Source organism: Penicillium lagena (assembly GCF_028827675.1).
Source record: "Penicillium lagena strain IBT 129212 chromosome Unknown utg000008l_segment0_segment0, whole genome shotgun sequence".
Classification (NCBI taxonomy): Eukaryota; Fungi; Ascomycota; class Eurotiomycetes; order Eurotiales; family Aspergillaceae; genus Penicillium; species Penicillium lagena.
In genome coordinates, this window is record NW_026623229.1 from 2,645,434 (window position 1) to 2,668,394 (window position 22,961).

The 22,961-nt window shown below is 53.7% G+C and overlaps 11 protein-coding genes across 11 annotated transcripts; 4 read left to right on the forward strand and 7 right to left on the reverse strand.

The window, feature by feature from the left end:
- Positions 1–370: 370 nt before the first annotated feature.
- Positions 371–3,364, reverse strand: N7510_011678 (IQ calmodulin-binding motif domain protein; the record flags this gene model as incomplete). The annotated part of the gene is made up of 1 exon (XM_056983602.1): positions 371–3,364. One exon carries the CDS (start codon positions 3,362–3,364, stop codon positions 371–373), a length of 2,994 nt encoding a protein of 997 aa, XP_056829096.1.
- Positions 3,365–3,873: 509 nt separating this feature from the next.
- N7510_011679 (glycoside hydrolase family 127 protein) lies at positions 3,874–6,088 on the reverse strand (the record flags this gene model as incomplete). Its single annotated transcript, XM_056983603.1, has 5 exons — positions 3,874–4,600; positions 4,647–4,837; positions 4,885–5,189; positions 5,254–5,624; positions 5,682–6,088. The coding sequence occupies 5 exons, from the start codon at positions 6,086–6,088 to the stop codon at positions 3,874–3,876; spliced, it is 2,001 nt and encodes a 666-aa protein (XP_056829097.1).
- Positions 5,981–8,437, forward strand: N7510_011680 (uncharacterized protein; the record flags this gene model as incomplete). The annotated part of the gene is made up of 9 exons (XM_056983604.1): positions 5,981–6,448; positions 6,504–6,541; positions 6,597–6,760; positions 6,817–6,910; positions 6,959–7,015; positions 7,065–7,551; positions 7,605–7,976; positions 8,031–8,159; positions 8,213–8,437. 9 exons carry the CDS (start codon positions 5,981–5,983, stop codon positions 8,435–8,437), a joined length of 2,034 nt encoding a protein of 677 aa, XP_056829098.1.
- A 584-nt stretch (positions 8,438–9,021) lies between these two features.
- On the reverse strand, positions 9,022–11,435 carry N7510_011681 (RING finger and CHY zinc finger domain-containing protein; the record flags this gene model as incomplete). Its single annotated transcript, XM_056983605.1, has 3 exons — positions 9,022–9,607; positions 9,657–10,021; positions 10,071–11,435. The coding sequence occupies 3 exons, from the start codon at positions 11,433–11,435 to the stop codon at positions 9,022–9,024; spliced, it is 2,316 nt and encodes a 771-aa protein (XP_056829099.1).
- Positions 11,436–11,597: 162 nt separating this feature from the next.
- On the forward strand, positions 11,598–12,124 carry N7510_011682 (cytochrome b-c1 complex subunit 8; the record flags this gene model as incomplete). Its single annotated transcript, XM_056983606.1, has 3 exons — positions 11,598–11,797; positions 11,860–11,885; positions 11,943–12,124. 3 exons carry the CDS (start codon positions 11,598–11,600, stop codon positions 12,122–12,124), a joined length of 408 nt encoding a protein of 135 aa, XP_056829100.1.
- A 465-nt stretch (positions 12,125–12,589) lies between these two features.
- N7510_011683 (uncharacterized protein) lies at positions 12,590–13,082 on the reverse strand (the record flags this gene model as incomplete). Its single annotated transcript, XM_056983607.1, has 2 exons — positions 12,590–12,704; positions 12,766–13,082. Coding segments are annotated over 2 exons (432 nt in total), but the record flags the coding sequence as incomplete, so codon positions are not given.
- Positions 13,083–13,358: 276 nt separating this feature from the next.
- N7510_011684 (DUF2293 domain-containing protein) lies at positions 13,359–16,377 on the forward strand (the record flags this gene model as incomplete). Its single annotated transcript, XM_056983608.1, has 5 exons — positions 13,359–13,490; positions 13,544–13,663; positions 13,728–14,024; positions 14,081–16,161; positions 16,248–16,377. 5 exons carry the CDS (start codon positions 13,359–13,361, stop codon positions 16,375–16,377), a joined length of 2,760 nt encoding a protein of 919 aa, XP_056829102.1.
- Positions 16,378–16,667: 290 nt separating this feature from the next.
- Positions 16,668–16,960, reverse strand: N7510_011685 (copper metallochaperone ATX1; the record flags this gene model as incomplete). Its single annotated transcript, XM_056983609.1, has 2 exons — positions 16,668–16,819; positions 16,873–16,960. 2 exons carry the CDS (start codon positions 16,958–16,960, stop codon positions 16,668–16,670), a joined length of 240 nt encoding a protein of 79 aa, XP_056829103.1.
- Positions 16,961–17,228: 268 nt separating this feature from the next.
- Positions 17,229–20,338, reverse strand: N7510_011686 (uncharacterized protein; the record flags this gene model as incomplete). Its single annotated transcript, XM_056983610.1, has 4 exons — positions 17,229–18,201; positions 18,253–18,910; positions 18,976–20,181; positions 20,236–20,338. The coding sequence occupies 4 exons, from the start codon at positions 20,336–20,338 to the stop codon at positions 17,229–17,231; spliced, it is 2,940 nt and encodes a 979-aa protein (XP_056829104.1).
- A 251-nt stretch (positions 20,339–20,589) lies between these two features.
- N7510_011687 (kinetochore Spc25 family protein) lies at positions 20,590–21,425 on the forward strand (the record flags this gene model as incomplete). Its single annotated transcript, XM_056983611.1, has 2 exons — positions 20,590–20,818; positions 20,881–21,425. 2 exons carry the CDS (start codon positions 20,590–20,592, stop codon positions 21,423–21,425), a joined length of 774 nt encoding a protein of 257 aa, XP_056829105.1.
- Positions 21,426–21,532: 107 nt separating this feature from the next.
- On the reverse strand, positions 21,533–22,641 carry N7510_011688 (SKI complex subunit WD repeat protein SKI8; the record flags this gene model as incomplete). The annotated part of the gene is made up of 5 exons (XM_056983612.1): positions 21,533–21,716; positions 21,770–21,956; positions 22,009–22,129; positions 22,237–22,509; positions 22,615–22,641. The coding sequence occupies 5 exons, from the start codon at positions 22,639–22,641 to the stop codon at positions 21,533–21,535; spliced, it is 792 nt and encodes a 263-aa protein (XP_056829106.1).
- Between the last annotated feature and the right edge of the window lie 320 nt (positions 22,642–22,961).

Genomic DNA, 22,961 nt, shown 5'->3' on the forward strand with positions numbered 1-22,961 from the left:
TTGGCCATTCCACAGGTCGTCAAAATGCGGCGATGAAGGTAGAAAAAGGACGAGGAGGACGCATGTCGAACAGAACGCAGTACCAACATTCTATCCATAGATCTACATCTACGTCATCAATAACTCTTGTGCATCCAGGAGGATATCTCCTGCAGTGCATCGTTCGGCGTTATACACACCCGTACCAAATGATAAATAACGATAGAACCAGTAAATGCCAGCCCATCCTGCCAATCTGGTCCGTCCTTCCATTCCAAGTCAAAACCAAAAACAACACCCAATGCCAAAGACAGATCAAATAATAAAACCAACAAACCCCGAGAGTCATGATTATATTATACTCAAATCAAACCCATGATCTAAAAACGCCTCATTGTGACTGTGACGGTCCAAAAGCGTCACTAGCGGAAACACCTTCATCGCATAGACGCTCATACACAGCTCCATGACAGAGCCAGTCCACCTCGCGGACTGTCTCCAGTTCGTCCACCAATTGCCCGACTTCGCCGACAAATTCGGGCATCCCTGCTCCGGCGAGGCTCTGGCTGGCGGTCGTAGTTGCCTTCACTCGCTCAGAGGCGCTGGATGCGCTGAGACGGGTAAGGATGTGGCTTCGGAGTCGGGAGAGGATGAGCCGAGCCACGGGGTCGGAGAAGCTTGGTGCAGGTGATGCGCTTCCACGGCTTGCTTGTGATTCAGCGGCTGAATCGCCGGAGAATGGCGTTACGGAGTTCGTCTCTACCGAGACTTCCACTGCAGCCTGCGGCGCAGCTACCCCGCGGGCCGTCGCGACGGGAGCAAGAACTCGTCGGATAGTGGCTGCTAGCTGTGCACTTGCAGCGGGGGGCATGGGATGCGTCGACTCGAGAATCGATTGCACTCGATCTGCACTAATCTCATTGAAGTCCAGGGACAGGATGCGGTCCGCTTCGGGCTTCCATTGTGATCTGGCATCTCGTTTCAGCAAGTTCTTAGCTGTCAGCAAGATAGATGCCGTCGCGACAATTTGAAATGCCTTGGCATGCAGCCGTTCCAAACGCTGGCGGTCAAGGGACAGAGTTTCAGGGATCAGATCCTCCGATACAGCGGCATTGCTCAGCACCAAGTCTGCGAGACCTTGCGCATAGATCCGGGAGGCGTGAGGCCGTGGTTCTCCGTGGATGTTCTCGGGATCCCGTTTCTTCATCTCATCGACAATGATCTTTCGATGAGTGCGCCAAAACCGTCGAGTCTTTCCTAAGCTGGCTGATCCGTCGCTCAGGGCCCGATCAAACGTTCGCTGTTCATATCCGGGAGCCTCTTGGATCAGCTGCGGAGCGGCCATCTGGATCATGAAGTTGGTGTGATCCAATGATAGCAGATCGATGATGCTCATCAACCTCGCCAAACGATCGATGGCATCACCGGACGTGTCCTCGGCAAAAGCGGTGACCTCAGGATCCCTGTATGGAGCACAGAGACGCGGTAAGATGCTGTTCATGAAGTTGAAGAAATTCTCATATGAGAATGTGCCAGCCTTGCATTGGCTCTCTACCAGCTTGGGGTCCAGGACCTCGCTGATCAGCACATAGAGGGAGTTGCCGGGTCGAAGTGAGCGCAGCAGACGGTCTTGGATCACCGTGGCCATGGCGACAGTCCAGTCCGTCCCAAATCCGGCCTCAATATCTCTCCGCATCATATCGCACATGTGTTTCATGACTTGTCTGCGGGGTTCGGTGTACGGGGCTTCCTCGATCTTGAATTCTTTGTTGATGAGCAACTCGTGCACTAGGACCCGGTTCTCGGGCAGCGCGGTGAGGATCTTGGTGAACCGCTCATGCGGCGACACCCGTTGTTTGTCCAATTCTTGTAGAACACTAGAATCCACATTGTTAAAGCTCTCGCTAATAGGTGACGTGACACTCTCTGTCAAGGCGTCCGTTGACGGTGCAGCTTCGGCAGAGCGGGGAATATCTTGCTTGGAGGAAGCACGCTTCTTTTCCCGCTTGACCTTCTTCAGCGCATTCCGCACCATCTGCATCGCGCTGTCAGACCCGGCAAGTCGCTTTAGTCTGGCGAGAAGGAGAATCTGGTTTTGCCGGATGCCCTGTCGGTAATCCTCCGCAACGCCTCCGGCTTGGTCATCTTTCACCGTCTGCCAGATAAGTTCTAATTCAACAAATTGCGCAAGCATAATCTCAATCAAGACAGTTGAGTCGTGCGACTTCCAGGCATGGAATGCCGAGAAAAACACATTATAGGATTCACACAATGTCTGAAGGTCGGCAGTGATGACCGCCGGTGAGCAGCAGCCAGATGACAGTAGTGCAATGACCTGGTCAAAGGCCACCAGCAGCTCCCGGGCCTTGGCGATCAGGTCCTGTTCCTGTTCGCCGTTGCTGCTCAGGACTTCGGTTGGATGCGTCACAATCAGATAGCTGCTGAGGAACGTGCGCACACCACCCCGCTCACCCATCGCGCCACCTTCCATATCTTGTAGCCCACAGAGACGGAGGACTTTGGCCATGGTACCCAGCACCTCTTGGTTGGAAAGCAAGGCTCCGACCTCCTCAAAGGCCATGGCACGAATCCGGTCGACCGAGAGATTCAGGGACCGGAACTCCTGCATGACCATCTTTGCGTGATGAGTGCGCCAGACCCGTTGAATCTTCCGAGCCGCCTCATCCCGGGTTAGTGATTTCGTGACTGCAATGGCCATTTTCTTCTCCTGCTCAGCAGGCAAGCTGCTCGTGCGTTGGCGGCGATGCGTTTGCTGGTAGAGCATGCGGCGTTTCTCAGCCTCTGCGAATTTCTCCGCTATCTCCAGTCGCAAGCGGGCGTGCTCTGCGGCCTTCTTCTCACGATTATCCTCTGCCTTCTTCTTGGCCCGCTTGACTTGGTCCTCGCACTTGGCGGCAATATCAGCCAGCAGACGCTCACGGGCCTGCTGGGCAGCCAATGCTCTCTCCTCGATGTGCAGATTTCGGGTAGCTGCTTTGGCCAACGCGGCGCGCAGCCTCACTTTCTCGGCATGCAAGGCACGGTCGGCCAATCTTGCCTTGCGGCTCTCCAGAATGGAGGTGCGGCGGAGGTGTTGGTCAAGGTGATCCGTGCTCGGGGTGCCATTCGACGAGGCATTCGAGTGATGCGAATGCAGAGACGAGATCGAGCTTCTCCGCGAGGAGGCAGCCGACGAGCGGCGCGCCTTGCTGTTTCGGCGGTAGAATCGGGCGGCAATGTGTGGCGGGAGCGTCAACGGCGGCGTCTGTCCCTCGGCTGACATCTCCACATCGGGCTCGTTCACAGGCTCCGGCGAAACGGGTGAAACGGAGCTTAGCTTAGCATCCGGGAGGCGAATCTCGATGTCTGAGTTGCGGCGGATCATCGTCTCAGACTGGCTAAAGCACGCGACGCTGTCCCGGCCAGGGGAGATCACCGGCGGGGTAGAAATCGACTGATAAGCGGATCACACAGAGGGAGGACAGTAGGCGTGGAGTTGTCTGTGGAAAATGTGTTGCAACAGCAGTATCGCTATAATCCGATGCTCACGGCGGAGAAAACGAAGGGAAGGGCCTCCCAATCACAGGGGCGTTTTGGCTTTGATAAGGATGGGAGCTGCGGAGGGATCCGTGCTCGTTTCAGAGTTGTGAGTTGAGGAGTGAGTGAAAGGACGAAGGAGAGAGATCAGGGGAGCATAATGAGCACAGTAAAGGGATTAAGGAGTGGACAGGGACCGAGTCAACCCCGGAACCAGCAGACCAAAAGTCATTCGGGGAGGAAATGATGGAATCCGATGGCCGCAAGCAGAAAGACGTCAACGCTTAGGTAAGCGTGTACAACGCCCTCGGGACAAATAATAATAAACAAATAATTATATGATGATGATGATGCTGTCTATTCTATTCTACCTATGCGCAGCCCAACCCTCATCTGCCCCTTCCCTCCTCGGTTTGCCCGCAAGTAGTACGGCACAAAACACAGGTCGCGTTTCTTTCCCACCGCTCGCCCGGGCTCTGCGACGATCTGCCGGCTCCAGGGCGACGTGTCGAGGTCGCCCTGGGCCCCGTTTTCAGCTATGATGGCCACGTGCTGGTCCGGCTGAGCCCGGGATTCCTCGTGCAAAGGTGCCCTAAGATCGAACATCGTCATCTGCGTCTCATCGTCAGCTTCTCTTCCGTCGGCATTCCGGACAGACACCACACTGACCTTGAAATGACGCTGCTCCCACGGGTGATCAGCGTCCTCCACGCAGTACACGATCGGGCCCCGTGTGATGTATGCCACGGGCTGCATGGCCAGTGGGTGTGGCTGAACCACTCGTGGCCGCATGGGACAACTTAGGCGGAACTGTGGGTGTTGGTGCAGCCACGCAGCGCTCAGATGCAGATATCCATGTCGGACATCAAGCGCATCAGGTTGAGGTAAGATTTCCCATGTTTCTCCCGCCCATCCGGGAATCCTTAGTCGCACTTGGAGATCGACTGGAGGTCCCTCCACTTGGACGTTAAAGTCCACCTCGCCATCCCACGGCCAGTCTGTCTTCTGCACAATTTCGACGTTCGATCCTGAGACCTCAAAGCGCAGAGTGGCCGCGGTATACAGATGCACATTGACTACAGCGCTTTGCTCTGTCACCGTGTGGTTCCACACGTATCCCCCCCAGGTACCCGAGCGTTCGGGTGACATTCGGCGGACAGCAAGCGCATTCGAACCATTCATGGCGCCGCGAGAGATCCTTATCGGAGGAGGCCAACTGATTCACATAGGTGAACGCCTTCCCATCGAGGCTCATGCCAGTTAAGACGGCATTGTAGAGACAGAGCTCCATGATATCGGCGTAGTGGCTGTCGAGCTCGAACTGGTCGGGGTCAGCAACCAGTCACTCCAGTCGAGGAGAAATCCTACCTGCAACATGCGCTCAGCGAGCATCATGACTCCGATCGCGGCGCATGTCTCCGCGTAGCAGCCACCCTCGTCCGTGCCCTGGGGCAAGAAGTAATCGATACCAAAGCCCTCCCACTGCTTCATAGCTCCAATCCCGCCGGTCACATAGGATTTCTTTTCTATCATGTTAGACCAGAGTCGATGCACCGCGGGCAAGAATGTAGTTCCAAAGTCGCTCTCTGGCTGGCAGATTCGGACTAGGTCTGCCACTGCGGTAAGAAGGTACATGGCACGGACCGAGTGTCCCTCGATCGTTTCTTGCTTGACTATAGGTCTGTGCGCTTGCTGGTACCTTTTATGCTCTTGTCAGCGTGATATATGACCCATTACCGATATTCCGCTCGTACCAGTAGCTTCTGACTGCCGGGTAATACATGGGCAGCTCGGTTTCTTTCTCGCCTCGCGCTTCAGATTCCACGTCGTAGTAGTGTCGCTTTTCCTTTCCCCCAGCCGGGTTTCCTCTCTCTTCTATAAAGAATCGGGCTAATCGAAGATGTTTTGGATCTCCCGAGACACTATGCAGGCGAAGCAGCGCCAGCTCGATCTCCGGGTGGCCAGGATAGCCTGGGATTTGGCCGTCTTGGTCACCGAATTTCTCCGCGAGAAGATCCACATACTTCAGAATCGGGGCCATCATTTCATCGTTCTTATAGTACAGACGGTGGGCGAGTGCGCCCTCAATAAGATGCCCTGCATTGTACCTTGACATCAAAATTACCGTTAGCCAAAGTCAGAAGCGGTCAATTTAAGACACATACAGCTCGTGCATATCTCGCAAATTTGTAAAGCGCTTCCCCGGCTCGACGACAGAATAATGGATATTCAGGTATCCATCCGGATGCTGGGCAGATTGAATCATCTGCACCAGCTCTTTCACAGCCAAGTCAATTTCCGCGTCAAACTGGTCCATCAGCAGGTAGCATGCGCCCTCAATCCACTTGGCTATGTCTGAGTCCCAGAACTGGTGATTGGGAATTGGCCACACGTTGGGAGGGTCTGAGTAGCTTGGGTGCCATTGCAATTTGAACGCATCATAACGCCCTGTGCGTTTCAGCATATGAAGCTGATGTTTCAGCGTTTGTGTCCGGACTACATCGCGACGGCGCGCCCAGAAAGATCCCGGTGCGAATGTGGTCGTGACGAAGCTTTCTTGCGGGTAACTCATGGTCGAGCGAGACAAGTTAAAATCATTGCGGAGGGGATGGAGGGGATGAGGCCCATTGCCATCCTTATACTCCTAACATTCGGTCGCCCCTCCATTCTTCAGGGCGCAGAATCGGAGATTGAGCGACTTCGCCATCGTCCCGAGCTCCAGTCCCCTCGGCCTCCGGGCCTATGGTTTGTCTCCTCCGGTGCGGGTTTGGCGAGTTCGGGCAAGACTCCGGCGGGGACTAACGCTCCGGCGGGGCCGACAACAAAGTCAAGCAAGCCTTTTGAGTTGCGTCTGTTCGCCGGAACTGGAGCTCCCCCGCATAAAGGACCTGAGTTTAATGTGGAGTCCCGAACTTCCATATATAACAATGGGGTGTGGGGTGACCATCCATCACGGCTGCGAAGATATTCAGTGACTGCGCGGCAAGATGGGTCTCGTCGAGAAGTTCCTCCCTAAGGATGATCGGTGAATATATTCTTCTTTTTGTTTCTATCAAAAGCCCTGACTGACTTGTTTCCAGCTTTGCGGCGCTACTGTTGTATGGGATGGTTTTCTCGACCTGTTTCAACGGCTATGATGCGGGTATCATGACGGTCATCCTGGCCGACAAGCAGTTCATTCAATACTATGGCATCAATGATAGCAAGTCCGGGCTGGTGGCCACTATTCCCTGGGCAATGACAGGTAGGTTGACTCCGTAATATCCATGAGATGACCTTTTCATTGACTGAACTAACTAGGAATTGCCCAGCTCTGGCTTGGAGGCACGCTGGCTGGCTGGCTTGGCCGCCTGTGGGCGCTGCGACTCTCCATCTGCATCATGATTATCGGAGTGTATGTTTGTATTTGCCGTGCTCGAAAACTGCCCTAACGGTCATACAGAGTAGTCGAGGTCGTCCCCAACAGCTTCGGCGTCCTCATTCTGGGACGGCTTCTCACGTAAGTGATGTCTTCTCTGTTCTTTCCATCACGCTAAAATCAGCAACAGAGGTCTGGGCTTCGGCTGCGTCTACATCGCATCAAACCTCTACGTCGCGGAATGTGCGCCCACCAAGCTCCGAGGCAGCTTCGTCGGCACAGTCTCCCAGTTCGGCTACCAGCTAGGCACACTAATCGCCTTCTGGGCCGGCTATGGCATGTCCTTCCACAAGTCACCCTACAACATTGCCTGGCGGGTCTCAAACATTATTCAGATTCCTATTGGCATTGCCTTCATCTTTGTCTCATTCTGGTACCCCGAAAGCCCACGCTTCATGCTGGAGAAGTACCCGGAGACGCCTGAGCGTGCTCTCAAGGTGCTCTGTCGGCTGAGGTCCGGCGCTCCAACTGACGAGCGTATCCGAACTGAGTTTCATGAACTTGTTGCCTCGTATGAGTTCCGTCGAAGATATGATCCGGGATATATGGGTCTTCTCAAAAGCAAGAGCATGCGGAAGCGTCTTGCGTATGGATTTTACGCCGCGGGTCTTCAGCAGGTTTGTTTCTGTCTCGCGGGAAGTAAAGGCAATGTTGACATTATTGATTTCAGTGCGGAGGTATTGCCTCTCTCACTATGTATGCGACCCTGATCTACCAAAGTCTCGGATGGAACGCGGGCTCGCAGGCTCTCTCCATCAACGGAATCCAAGCCGTTCTACAACTCCTGATCGTCCTTGTGAATACCTTCACCGTGGAAAGATTCGGCCGACGAGGTCTTTTGCTCGCCGGGTTTGCGATCCAGTCACTTGCGCTCCTCATCCTGTCGTGTCTGACCACCGCATTCCCTACGAACGGCAACAAGCCAGCCGCAGTCGTGGAGGTGGCCATGCTCTTCATCGTTGGTTTGACGTATTGTTGGTCGAACGGTCCCATTGCTGCGACGGTGGTATCGGAGATTTTCCCTCAACATGTCCGGGACAAGGTGAGTCCTGCAAAACACACCAAGCCCAAGGCAATTGCTGACACTCGACATCAGGGGTTCGGTCTCTCTATGCTTGGTCAGACTTGCTGGCTGATTCTGCTCACGGAATCGTGGCCTGACTTCAACGCCAAAGTCGGTGGACACAGCTATTGGCTGCTCTTTGGGCTAAATGTGGCTGCCGGGGTGGGTGTGACGCAATATCGAGGACAATCTCAGACTGCTAACGATCTCCATAGATTTCCGTATATTTTATTCTCCCCGAGACCAAGGGCATCTCTCTTGAGCGTATGGAGAAGATATTCGGGGGACTGGACTTTGTCGAGGCTGGAGAACATGAATCGGACACAGAGAAACGCGAGGCCTTGGCCCTGGTCACAGAGGGCGAGAAGGCACCGGCTGCGCACGTAGAGAATATCGCCCAGGATATTTCTTCTCAGGGACCGGAGAGATCCCCAGCTTGATTGGCTATAGTTTTCAGTGTCTATTGTCACGGTCTATTGATGAGAATTGTTTCTGACTCGTGTATATGGGGAGATGACCAGAACATAAAATGCGGTCCCAGAACACCATCATGATATCTCGAATGCAAATGCACCTTGTAAATGAATAAGCGCCGCTTTTTTGCGGATGTGATCTCCCAAGAACGCCTGAGCTCGTCCCCTAACTGTCAACCCTGTCAAGCTTTAGGATATTTTAGTTTCCATGATGATCCAAACAATGCGAGCTCAAGAAACGCAGTCAGTCCACTTTCAGTCATGGCCGCAAGAGCAAAAGGTTGCTGCTCAGTTCAAGATTCACAATCAAACAAATACTCCCTCCGATAATTGAACACGTTGTTCGCTGTCAGGCATTCTCTCGGGGGACACAGTCACATAGATTCCATAGCATCCAAAGGAATTTACACGAGGATGGCTATGAGCCTTCAAGGCGAGGCCGTTCTGCAGCTGGACTTTGCGTTTAATATCCGGATAATCAGGCCCAGCTGATCCACAGCAATGAAGAATATGCCCCAGGCCACAATGTGCATTCACGGGAACGCTTCATCTCATCGATGACCAAAGATGTCGATTTCGTCCTCATCATCTTGGTCTTCCTCATCATCGTCGTCCCGGCTGCCATTTGATCCAGCATCAGACGATTCACCATCGTCTTCGCCGTCGGTGGCTGACTTTTCTGATTTCTCATCCGCCAGTTGCGATTCACCACCAAGGAACCCATACCGATATCTGAGCTTCTTGCTTAAGAAGTTCAGTGCGCCATAGTCATTTTCGCTAGCAGTCCTCGACAGACCTCCAAAGAATGGTAAGGAGGAAGGCTTCTCAGATTCACGGTCAGATGGCAGACCAAAGTAGTTCGTGACTACAGGCGAAATAGCACGGTCTCTAGTGATGCTGTAAGATGGAAATTGCCCATCAGGACCGGCGGGTAACCGTGTTCCGAGATGTGAGCTTGGGACCGAGGTCGCGTTGATGCGCAACTCTGCAAGCGACGAGGATACTAATTCATCATTTGTATTGAAAGATGATGCTCGAGTTCGAGGTGGGAAGCTGCCAATGCTTTCTTCTTCCTCAATGGATTCTGACATGTCCCCCTGCAAAAGTCTGTGTTGTGCCGTGTTATATGACTCGCACCTGGGCTCGATTAGCTGTATTCCGTCAAGATTCAGGAAATTGCACTTACAAGTCACATTTCAAGCCCAGCCAATGGTACTTGACAACTGATTTCACGCCGCAGTCATTGCAGTAGATGAGACTTTTGGTGTCCTTGAACTCAACAGGCATGGGTTGGCCCTCAATGGTGCGGTCCAAATTGCGAAACGTTGATTCCATGTTCGTGATGGTCTTGCTGCATATTGGACACCGGAAAGAGCTCTTCGAGTATTCGGAAAGGCATTTGGAGTGGATGCTATGGCCGCATCGCATGACAACCACGGTTTCCGGAGAAGTAAACATATAATCCCCACAGATCGGACAATCGCACTGGGTAGATCGTTCAATGCACCGATGAGTGGTCTCGATCGAGACCGGCAGGCAGACGCAACATCTCTGGTCTCTAGTTAGCGTCACACAAAAATACAAATTCCCTGACACTTACCTTGCAATGGAAGAAATCCCTGCCAAGACCTTGTCCAATCCGACATATACCACAATCACTACAGTGGTAAATGCTCTTCTTGCTGTCATTGTCCCACAGCTTGCAAATATCGCAGTAGTACTGCGCAGTTTGCTCGCCGCATTTTCTACAATTTTGCGCCGCTGGTTGGGCATGTCCACAGAGCATGCATAGCATATTTTCAGTTTCCCGGCGGATCAGATGATGTTCTTCGACCTCATCATGGCAGAACCGGCAGGTATACCACTTCTTGCAAGTGAAACACTGCAATTTGACGTTTCGTTTGTAGTGCGGACACCCCAAACATGCATCTTCCAATTCTTCGGTATCAAGATCCTCGGGGACTGTTTCGCCGGTTTCGCCGTCTGGAGATTCGGGCTCAGCCTTGGGCGCAAATGTGGGCTGCAAATCCTCAGCAGTGAGGGAGAAGGGGCTTTCCAGGACCGATTCTGTCACAGCGGGTGTCGTCGAAATGGGGTCCAAGGACTGCGAGTTCCAGCGGATCGTCGAGGTGTTGGGTCGGTCCGTCTTCAGTGGACTTGGCGGCGGAGATAATAGTACGGGGGGTCTTGGGAAGGTTTCTCGGGAATAATTATAATTCTCTGTCATCAAATCATGGACCATGTGCGCTTTCTCCGCGTTGCTGAGTTCCAGGTCTCTGATTGCGTGGATCTTCTTCCGCAGCGCACCCATTCCATCGTCTGCAGGAAGCGATAGCTGTCCCATCTCGTCCAGCACAAGGTTATTGCCGGATACTGATTCGCTTCCATGAGGAGGTATTGACTCTGATATGGCATTTTGCGCAGGCTCGCTGGGATGTGCAGCTCGAGGGTGTTCAGGACCCGGGTTGACGGTCAGGTGGACATCATCTCGTGTACCGCCGAGGTCGCCTGTAGCAGCCGGTATGACTCTACGCCGTCCGGTCGACCCTGGCTCTTGATTCCGTCCATCCATATCTTTGGGTAGGGCTGGGAGGAAGGCAGAGCCATGCAAGCAGCGTGCATCTCCGATCCTCGATTCTCGCCCTAGGTAACCTTGGTTTGGTTCGATGTTTTGCTCCTCGTCGCTCTCGCTCGAGGAAGAGTTCTTTGGCGGGGTGCTCGACGGAGGGTCAGTCAGGTCGTTGGTGATATGCGGGCGTGGAGAGGCGGGCCGGGAAGGGGGATGGGGTTGGCGGAATCCAAGTTCGATCAGCAGCGTTGAGATTAAGCTGCTCATGAAGGGCCGATGGCAGTCCGCAATGGGGAGTGCATAACCCAAGGCAGTTGAGGGCTGTTTTGTTGCTGCAGCCCCAGGACATGTGACGTTTTGGGACTGCTGAATCAGCATCACATGGCCTAGGCACATGATGATGTTCCACCCTTTGAAAGATCTGAGACATATCGTACTCGATGGACGTAGCCACGAGGAGTATGTCTCTTAATTGAAAGGATCTCTTTCTTTGCCTGTACCTAAGTACGCCTCCGTACCTGGATGAAATTGTCCTATCACCGCTTCACTGGATAAATCATGATCGACAGCGGCCCGCTCGAACTGGGGATGCGCCTGATTGGTCCGCTCGTTTACGGTGGGGTTCTTTACGAGCAGAGCATGGGGATATATAAAAGTGCAGCATCTGGTATGTCGATTCTAGTTCACTACATTGATTTGCAAGGTGCGGTTTCTATTGTGTTCATCATGGGTGGTCGCAACGATCCGAAGAACGGATGGTAAGTTCCCCGGGTATATATTATGATTGCCTTAAAAGGATCTCGTCTCTAAACCATACCAGGTGGATAGGCCCGCCAGGAAATCAAGGTAATGCCAACAACACCCCAAGCAGAGGCCATATTGAATGACAACCACCCCCTGCAGTTCTGCCCAGTCCTCAGCGGATTGCGAGCTACGCCCTCTCGCCGAACAGGCAGCGGCCGATGGCTGGCTGGCTACACGCAGCCATCTTCAACACCTTCCGTCGATTCAGACATCAAGTCTTATACGTGGTGCCTCCGTTTATCATTGCCTTTGCGGTCATGAATTGGGCGAACGAAAAGTAAGACGAAATCTTCGCGGGGGTTGTGGAATGGCGCTGAACTGTAGCATTGCAGGAACGAACATTTGAATTCGAAGGAGGGAAGACAGGCTCAATCAGAGCTGAGATGACGTTGGTGCGAGGGATGGAGGTCTTCCTCTTGTGATAGTGACCTCCGCGGGCGATCAGCTCTTGTATTGACAATGAAACGCTTATTCGAATCCCCCTGGTGGTACACTCGTAAAGCGAACCCTGGCTGACGAAGGTGACTGAGCACGATAAGGAAGCCTGTGTTGCCGTACTAGTTCATCCTTCCCTGACATGGATTAGTCCTCCGCGTGAGTTCGTCTGTGGGCATTACCCCTTTGGGCAAGCTGCTTTGTTACACTAGACTTCATGCCCAAGACGAGGCCCAACCAGCATATTGTCGTCACCATTTGTAGCCAGACAGAACCAACACGATTCCGGTAAAGGTATGCCAATGGGCTCATCACCTGAGACACGTCCCCAAGCTCTGGTTGAGGAGTTCCAGGGTCGAGTTGAGTTGCTCATAGGCGCTTTTCCGCAAGGAATGTTCCGAGTTCCCAAGCCCTAGGCTTCGCAAGCTAAAGAGGGCGTCAGGCACCTTTCCCCACCATTGGGCTGCCATGCAAGGACGGCACTTACACTTTCGACTCCCTGCGGGCCCCAGGCAGTTCCCAGTATCTGCAGAACAAGATATTTTTCACAATCTTGTGCTCCAGCCCGGTAGTCTTGGTCGCTCGTTCGAGGAAGAGGAGGGTGTTGGCGATTCTTGTGGGATCAAAGTCCTCGACCGAGGAGGAGCGAAAGCTGTTGCGCATCGTGGTGCGTAGGACATGGCGGCCGGGGACGGAATAGCGGATGGCTTTCAAGGCCTGGCGGAAGAGATGATGATATGCATGCAGCACAGCTCGCTGGTCCAGCAGGGGACTCCTGTGCATGATTTGTGGTGGTCGTCTCGAACTACCGGAAGCCCCAGAACTCCGCGAACAAAGCAGAAGGCAAGCTAAACCCGATCGGGCCGTAGTTGGTCACTGGGCTTGGGCCGCCAACCTGAACGACCGAGTTACGTATCTTATCAGTGCCTTTCCTTTCTTCCCCCACCGTCTTTTTACCTCGCTGCCCTCCCACCCCCGTTTACTTTGTCCCACTTCCTATTTTACGCTGCCGTCGTGCCAGCGTCATCATGTATTGATGCCACATCCTCCTCGGTCAGGTTAGACCCGACCGGAACAAAAATGACAAGGGTGCTGCGAGGCGCGTCGGCGCAGGCCAGGCGCGCTCCCAGTCGGGCCGCCCAAAGGAAGGTCCGAAAGCACAAAGTCATCCTGGAGTCGGTGACTCGGGAAAAGAGAAAGCTTCTCAGTGTGGTATGCTCTTGCTGGTTCTCGGTTGTGTGGGCCATGCTGAACTACCCGAACAGATCTCATTCGAAGCCAAAGCACCCCGAGGCTACACCTTCATTCCTGCGGGCAACCCGCATCTCACCACGGCCTGTAAGGAACGATGTCGAAAAGAGGGCCTCAAAGTCCTGGCGGTCACGGTAAGACTCAATATCGTATTGCTCATATTGCGTCTGGGAAGCTGCTCATCTTCTGCGCCGTTAGACCACCCCCCATCACAACACCCACGGCTTGTCACAGCATGTCCACCGGATAGGATACCATTTCCCGAGCAGTGTTGTTGCGACCGCCTGTCTAGAACTGGGAATGCATCTTACAAGGTCCGGCAAGGTGTTTCCGTTGCAAACAATGGGTAAGGCGAAAGACCGCAAGCGAGCTGACTCTGAGGTTTCTGTTTCTCAAATAACTCTCAATACCGAGGCACGAGATGTTCTAAAAGATCTTTTCCCCAACATCCCGGCCAACGATCTCAACCAGATCATCAAAACCGCGTTTCAAAAGGTGTGTCGGTGAGAGTTCCCTGCAGCTGTGGCATCTCTAATAGCGGTGGTGGCCAGGGTCAAGGCAAAGTAGGAACGGCAGCCGAATTGCCTCTGGCTCGCAGAGCCCAACTCGCCGTAGTTGCGCACATTCGACACCTTTACACCGCTTACGATTCCCTCCTGAAGACTACGTCGTTTCAAGAGGCTCGAACCTCCGTGGAACAACCTACTCTAGCCAAGCTTGTGGAATGGCGCGGGGACGATGAGAATGGTCGGACCGTCCTGGAGGATGTTTTCCGCGAGGTAATCGTCATCTCAGATGACGAAGACAGTGAAATGGAGGAAGAGGCTTCTCGTCGACCCGGTAATCGGGACTACAGTGTGGAAATCCTTTCCAGCGATGCTCGGATCCACGAGATTCTCCCCCGGCCCGCTTCCGCTGCAAAACCCACCTTGGATCCTTTGCGGGAACTGTCAGATGAGGAAGCACCCCCTGGTTTCCGGTTTGTTACAAGGGTACCGGCAAAGACTGCCATCGACCGTCGAGGCTTTAGTAGATACAAGGCATGGGACTGTGCCCTCAACCGCTATCGAGCCGGGGCACGTAGTACTGAACAGGTCAGAATGGCTCCAGCCGAGCATCGGACACGGCTATATGACACTCAGCAAGTTACTTCCCAGGAAACAGCAGGTCCTACTAGGCACCGGGAGGCTGCCAAAGCTTCTCCCAGGATTATTCTAGATCCAGGTCCCGTTCACAGCCGAGCACAGGGACTGCCACCTGTTCCAGCCATGGACCGGCAGACACGGGAAAATCGTGTGAGTGCTCAGAAGGTATACACCTCTATGGACGTTCAACGAAATCCCTCAAACTACGGGTTCCCAGGAAAGGGGAATGCACTAACTCACAAGAATACCCACAAATCTCATAACTTGGATGAGATTGCCCGCCATTACTTGTCAAATGACATTGCCTCGGAAAGGGCTCCAGTTTCTCGACCAGAGAGATTGCCACATCAGTCGGATGACAGATCGAATGCACCCGTATTTGTGAGCGGTCCCAGTGAACAGCACCAGGGTAGCGAGATCCAAACTCGCCTTCGGCCACAGTCTGCCAATTTCCATCGTGCAAGACCCGCCTTAAATCCCCAGAACTGTGTGCTGCCCTCGATTGAAACTCCTTGGCCCCTAGAAACCAGGCGCAGTGATGGCCGACTGGACGCTCTGACGAAGAGGATGTCTGGTGTTTTATCCCTTCGTTCAGAAACACCGTCCCGTTCCCACGGACAAGGTTTCCATCAGGACAACCTTGTTGCATTAGATGATAACAGTGATCAAATCTCCAAAAGAAGGCGCTTGGCGCATCATGGTGTCGTCCCTCACAATGGCCCACGTCCGGAGCCTCGAAATGCGAGACCCGTTGGACCCCCTATTTCTGAAAGACTTCCCGGGGATCAATATCGTCAGGTTGAAGCCATCCCTGTACAGGATGGGCTTCAGATGCGCCAAGATCACCCGCCAGTGAAGCAGACTCATGCTGTAAGACACTTGTCAGAGAGGAATCTGGATCCTTATGCTCTACGAGTCAATCCAGATGCCGGGCCGACGCTGGAGCGGAAGCGTCTCAATGATCCACAATATATCTCCGTCCATCACCCCCAGCCTGGTCACTTTGTGCCCGGAGACGGTCACCCTATCAGGGCTGCCCCGGAGGCTGGCGCACGCCATGCTTACTTTGCTGATCGTAGTCCCCATCTGGGCCATGTCTCTGTTGTTGAACAGCCGTGGATCTCCTCATACCGAAGCCACATTGATGACGCGCTCCCTGTGCGCAATGACAAACCCCCAAACAGACACATCTATGCAGAAGACTTTGTCCGCCCCGTTGATATCCGTGACCCGGATCCGTTTGAATATGTTGGGCGCCGTCCAGGACATGAAACCAGTGGTCAGCATGACCGTGCTAGGGCCCCTGCCTATGATGCAAACGATCCACCCCAAACCCGGGTTGTTTCTGATCCACATGGCCGAGTATCCATGGGTTCTCGGGTGGTACGCAGTGCCCATGATCCTACCATCCTTCATCCAGTGACAACTGCTGCGGGTCAGCCTCCCCCAGGGTATCATGAACGACGACTTGGCGTCACTTCTGCCCGGTAAGCCAACAGAGTGGGAGTAATCCATGGTTTTCGTTCGAAATGGATTAGAGGGAATCAATCGAGATGAACTAATACATCTGCAGGCGCTTCCATGATCCTCATCGCTCTTCCCAGGTCCTGGAGCATGATCGCCCTGTCTATGTCCAGCGTGTCGAACCGCATACTCCCACCTACTCTGTTCCCGATGGAAGATCCGTTGTGATCGTGGATTGAGGTTGTCAGGATATTGTTATTGTGTTTTGCATTTTCACGGTATTTCGAGTACCTGCATAGTCCGGTCATACCCCATCTGCATTCCGGACTATTGGCGCTACATATTCCTTCGAATGAGTATTATTTCCGACTTCCAGTCGTTGGCATTTCTATCTGTCCATCATATATCATTCATGTATTCATCAAAGCCTGTAGGCTGGAGCCAACCATAGAACTTCTCCGTATAACCCGTATGCTGCCGACTGCAGCGCAGCCTTCCCTTTATTACGTTTTTGCTAGCCGGTGCCGACTCAAACAGCCTTCTCCTGCCCATCCGCCTCGCCACTATTAACCGTCTTCCCTGTCTTCTTGATCTTCTCCAGCACCGTCTCATACGACACATCCGGGCCAGTGTTAACGGTCGCAGTCTGAGACTCGAGACTGACGTCGAAGTCCTTGACGCCTGCACCAAAAATCAACTTCCGCTGCTGGCTGACAAATGCGGTGCTTGCTTACCGTCCAGCTTCTTCAGCACGCGCTCCACGGCGCCGGAGCAGCCGCCGCAGGTCATGGTCACGTTAAACTTGTACGTGTGGTCCGACATGTTATGGAATTGATTGTTGCTTGCGGGTAGAAGAGAAGGTGGGATGGTGGATCAGCGCGGGGTGGAATAAAGAAAGAAGAAATGTGAGGTGAGGTGAGGTGATTATAAACAATGAATACAGGCCCATTTGTAATGCCATCTATCCCTTTCTTGAGCCCCTTCTGCGATCGGCTTGCGTCGGACTCTTGATTAAGAACACTGATAGGCAATGGTAACGCCTTGAATGCTTCTTTCTTTATATGTATAATACAGCGGCTAAAATGCCCAATTAGAATCCCGCCGCTCTCTTCTTCTTTTTCTTCGCTTTGCTGTTGGCCTCACGCCCTCCAAATTGCCCGCGCTCAATCTGTGTCATCGGCTCGTCGAGTGTCGGCTGACTGCTCAGCAGCTGCATACGCGGCAGCGCCTCGCTTTCCCCCTGCGTGCCCCAGCTGCGCACCGTCCGCACCGCCGAAGGAGTGGGCTGGGACGAGGCAGCCGGCACCATGTCCTGTTGTGATTGTGACTGTGACCGTTTCTTGCGCAGCCGGTTTTTGGGGGTGGAGGCCCGCGACGTCCGTTGGGACATCTCCTCCTCCAGCATCTGGGTGGTCCGGGTCCAGGTGTAGTCGGCCGGGTCGCCGCCCGGCTGCCAGTGTGAAAGGAGGGTTGCCACGTTCGAGGGCATCAAGCGTGGGGTGTCGAAAGTCGTGAATGAGGAGAGACTACTGTAGATAGGAACTGAGGCCTCTGGCTGCTCGCCTGGGGCTTCATTTTGTGGAGTCGCCGGTTCATGGTCTGTCATTGGACTCAGTAGACGGGCCGTCGTGCCCTGGCTGGAAGGCTCATCTTGTGGTGCCGCCGATTCTTCTTCCCCGGCCTGGATTATGCGGCCGGAGGATAGAGGGGTTGGCGTATTGGAAACCCGGATGAGGCGTGATAGGAGGAGATCAGTCGCGATTCCACGGATGATCTTTTCTTTCATGATTCTTGTTCGTACAGGGATGTTCTGGGAGAGACTGGACAGCCAGTCATGGACCAATTCATCATAAGACTTCAAAAGATCCAACTTGGAAGAATCCTCCAATGTGCCAGTGGGTAGACCTACGAACAGGTTCGAAAACCTCTGCGGTAGGGTCATGAACTGGCGTTGAGTCTCAGCATCAGCCATCTGAGGCACCAGTGTTGAGATGAGACATTCGAGATCCCGAGCATTCTCATCGATGTCGTCAATCAAAGGGCTTCCATCGTTGAGCTCAAGCCTGGCATTTATTAGCACGATATCCTCAAGTGAGTCTATATAGCGGCCTTACATCGTTTCACCGCGCTCCTGATCCCTCACGGCCTCATCCATAGCCCGATTCGGGAAGTTCTCAAGTAACTCGCTAAAGGTTTTGTTTTGCGGTCGCTCATGGTCCTCATTTGTTGCACCTGCTGCTGCCTTTCCCGCTGCAATGTCATAGATTGGCACTAAATCCCGAGACTCTTGGAGATTGCGGTCGAAGAGCATTCGGTGAGCTGTGAGCTGAGGACGGCTACCGAAAGGAGCCACAGATTCATCCCAGTCATCAACCACAAACTCATCATCGTCAATATTTTGTTGTTTTCGTTGAGCTCCAGGATGGCGCCTCTTTGTCCGGAGCACATCACGCTCAGAGTACAGGTCACCATCATCCGTTGTCCGTCTGGGGCTCGTGAAAAGCGACTCGTGCAGAGCAAGATGCTCGTCAGCCCAGAAAAGCTTGAAAAGCCGTAAATCAGGATCGTAGCCTGTTCGACTCATCGGGCCCGGGGTATGAGCAACTTCTCTAAATACAAAGGTAGAGTAGTGCTGGTTATCCTCGGGAGACGGCATTTGCAATAAAACGGGATCCGGCACGGATACTGGCTCTGTTTCTTCTTCCACTGGACTTGGGCAGGAATACGCCTGGACCAGCTCAGTAATCCGGGAGTACAGGATGAGATATAAATCTGGGAGTAGACGCATCAGCACTTTTGGTCTGCAATCTCAGTCGACATAGAGAAAAAGAACTTACCGCGGTCCATCAGCACGTCGCAGAAACGCAGTGTCGTGTCCTCCGGGTCTCGAAAATGACGCCAGGCAAGTTGAGGCTGTATAGAGGGTGGTGAATCCTCTTCATCTGGTAACATAGCCCTGGTAATATCAAACCACAGTACCCGAGAAGTGGTGAGGACAAAGAACTGGGAGGAATTTTGGGGGCTTCTTTGCACAGCCAGCACCCATTCGGACTTCTTTGACAACCCCAGTTCTACTGCTCTTGAGCGAGTCTGTTCGCCCTCCATTCGATAGAGCGTGGTGCACCTACGATCGGAGACAAGGAGCGACCACACATCACCAATCCACTCAATCGACGCCCATCCATCATGCCGAGGACAATTGGGACTGCCTTTGTAGTCTGGCAAGGGTGGTAACGACCCTGACTTGATAAAGGTAACAGGCAAAGTCCTCCCTCCTCGTCGCTGGCGACCCCTGATCTCCCAGACACTCCAATTTCCCTGGGTATCAACAAGAGCGAATTGCTTCTGGTACCAAGGATTGAAGGTCACATCGGCATGGGCGAAACCGCCAGTGACCGATATTGACACCTCCGAGACGGGGTTGGAATCAAGTCGAGTATTACGTAGAGGTATGTTGCTTTCTGCTGGATAGCCACCATGTATGTGCATGGGCACTGGTTCGCGATGATATAGTGGGTGAAAGATGACGGTCGACTCTGCGAGGCGCACGGCCATCCAAGTGGCCTTCTCGTCGATAGAGCGTGCAAAACAGACTTGACGTATTGGCGCGCCGCCTCTTGACCACTCGGAGGTGTCTGACCCGCTGAGGGATGGGACGCGCATCTCCAGTCGCTCTCGCTTCAGGACCTCGATATCTTCCACCATTCGTGAAAGAAAGACGGAGTTCCCACATTCCCCGGAGATGGCTACCGCGATTGAAACTTGGCGTTGGCTCGATTCTTCGCTTCGATAATCCACGGCATGACCGACATCGAGGGTTGAGGAGACCAAAGGGTCGTAGTTGTCGGTGGCTGTCGCAACCACTCTAGAGACGGCCTCATCGCGGATCGATGTAGTTGAGGACCAGGCTGCAGCTAGATCCGAGTGTGTCTGGGGGATTATATTCCGGTTCACTCTGCGCGGTCGAGAGAGTCTCTGCTCGGTAGCCCTCCGTGACGATGGCACTCGTGTCTTGGTCTCTCCGGTGTACGAAATCACGGTAGCTACATAAACGTTAGCGCCACACACACTGGCTTCCAAGGACCGAAATGGCTTACGCCTCGCCAGGGTGCGCGAAAAAGACCATGTCTGGACTTCTGGGAGGTAGACTGCTCGTCCCAAGTGCCCATAATGCAGAGCACTGGTGGAATATTCATCCATCGGATCGCAGTCGGATTTTCGCGAGTGGCAAAGAAATCATATCGACAATGCAGAGTGACAGAGACTCAATAGTAGTATATACGCGGCATGATGGTCCAGAAGGAAGAGGGCTGAGGTGTTGGAGACCCGAGTATTAATTTTCCCGCTTATCGATAAGGATCCCGTTGCACCGCAACAACACCGCGTTGCTTCTCTTTTGACACTCCATCTTCACCACCAACACCACAGTCACCCCGATTACTGTCTGCAATATGGCCTCCTTCGAACCATCACTCTCCACGAGCGGCATGCGCCCGCCACTCGCCTCGGCCGATGCGCCGTCAATGGCCGACTCGCTTCCCAGCATCAACTTCGGCTTCGAGGACCTGCGCAACCGCATGGCCCAGTTTACCGCCAAATTCGACGCCTTCATCGAGCGTGGCCGGAAGCAGGTCTTGGAGGAGCGAAATCAATTCCACATCAATCTCGCCGAACTGCAAGGTAGGTCGCGCTCATGCCCTGAGCGAGGAGAGAGGAGACAAATATTGACGCGACCTTTCCAGAGGACGAGCGGATGCGCCAGCGAGACATCGAGATTCTCACCCTCAAATCCCAAACCCATGAGCAAACCCTCCAGAAAGAAGCCGCCGAGGCGGCGGAAATGCACGCGGCCATCTCTTCCATTACGATGGAACGCGACTCCCGCCTTGCGAAGCGCGACCGGCTCAAGCTGCAGATTGCCGAGACGCAGAAGGCGATTAATCAAAAACTCGAGGCCCAGAAAATTCACGCGAAGCATCTAGATGCGCAGTCGCGGCTCAACCTACCCGAGCTGGAGTTCTGGCAGGATTACCTTTGTTTACGGATTGATGGGGCCGGCCGGGATGATCGGTTGAAGTTTGTGTATAATCATCTGTTAGAGAAGGACTGGGAGGCGGAGGCGTGGTTTGAGTTGGGCACTGCCAGTCGTGACTACGAGGTGTTTCGTACGCGGCCCAAGCTGGACGCGGACGCCTTGGAGCGAGAGGTGGATTTGGTCAATGAGGATCGAGACTTTGGTGCGTTTCTCAAGCGGATGCGCAAGTTGTTTGTGGATGCGATGAATTAAGAGGGCAGTAGTTTAGCGTTGTCTTGGGGGTGAGGAGTATGGAATTGCATGGGTTTTATGCACAATCAATCATGTCCATGGACTTCGTCAGATGTAGGTGATTCTTCTCAACCCCCCGTTGCCTCCCGGTAGAAAGACAGACTGCGGTTGGCCCCGGCGGTTGCAAATCCTTCTGTTTTGCCTGTCTTGGGGAGCCACTTGACGCTCCAGAGTGCTTTCTCGGTCTCGGAGTGGGTGGCCACACATAACTTGGTGTCGATTGACCAGACTTTGACTTTTCCATCAAACGATCTGGCACAGGCGTCAGTTCATGGCCAGAATTGAGGAAAGCATTTGGAACTGACCCGCTGAGAAGATATTCGCCGGTGTGACTCCAGGCTAGAGACATGATCCACGCGGAGTGGCCTGAGAGGTTGGCTACTTGTTCACCGGACGATGTATCATACAGCACGATGACCTTGGAATCACCAGCTGCCGCCAGCAGCTTCCCACCGGGCGAAAAGGACACCGCTCGGACGGGCTTCACCAGACCTGCGTCCAGTTAGGTCATTGCATGTCGTCTCAGTGGAATCCGGGGGCGTACCTGATAGAGAAAACGGCATGCGGCCGGTTTCCGTGCTGAATATGTAGACGGCACCATTTTCGTGTCCGCTAGCAATGAACCGGCCATCCGAAGACTGGATGGACGTGTCAAGGGAAGAGAACTAGGGAAAAGGTGGAGTGCAAGACGTACCAGGTCGATACATGTGCCGAAGCTCCCTTTGGTTTCGTGGTCACGTATTTGAGCCCCCTCGGCATTCAAGTCCCATACCTTGATGTGTCCGTCCTGCGTGGCACCGGCCAGGTACTGTCCATCCTGGGACAAGGCAATCGCCCAGGCATCCGCCGCCGTCAGATTGGCTGTGATGACCCTGTCTGCGGACCAATTGCCCTCCTGACAAGACCAGATCTTTATGTCTCCCGCAAAGCCAGCACTGGCCGCCCGTTGGCCCTTGGCGTCGGTCACAATATGGTGGCAGCCCACTTTGTGGGCATCCTCGATGGACTGCACGAGCGGGAATTCGGTGTCGGTGGTGGAGTGGACCTTGAGCGATGACGCGCCCGAGGCTGATAGGATATGCTTGTCAGTCACGGCCAGGGAGAAGATGTCGATCGGGTGCGCTGGACGAGGTCAGTCATGAACGCGCACCGAGCGTTGAGTGTGTCTCCCCACCATTGTCTGCCGAACCCCACGACAGATATTGTTTCGACTGTCGCGATCAGTTGTGGGCGCATGCGCGCTTAGGGTCTAGTCTATCTTACCATGTTGTGTTCCACCCGAGTCGGGAGGAAGGAGAAAGAGAAGGAGGAAGTGGTGAGGTGGGCGGAGTGACGTTGGCGGGCGAGTTTCCGCCTTGAGTGGTTTATTTGATAAAGGGAGTCAAATTTGCATTGAAGAATAGTACAATCAAAGAAATATTTTAGGGATTCACAGTTTATTCCCCGGCAGAACCAGACGCCAGATGCCATGCAGCAGTATATATCCACAACCCAATT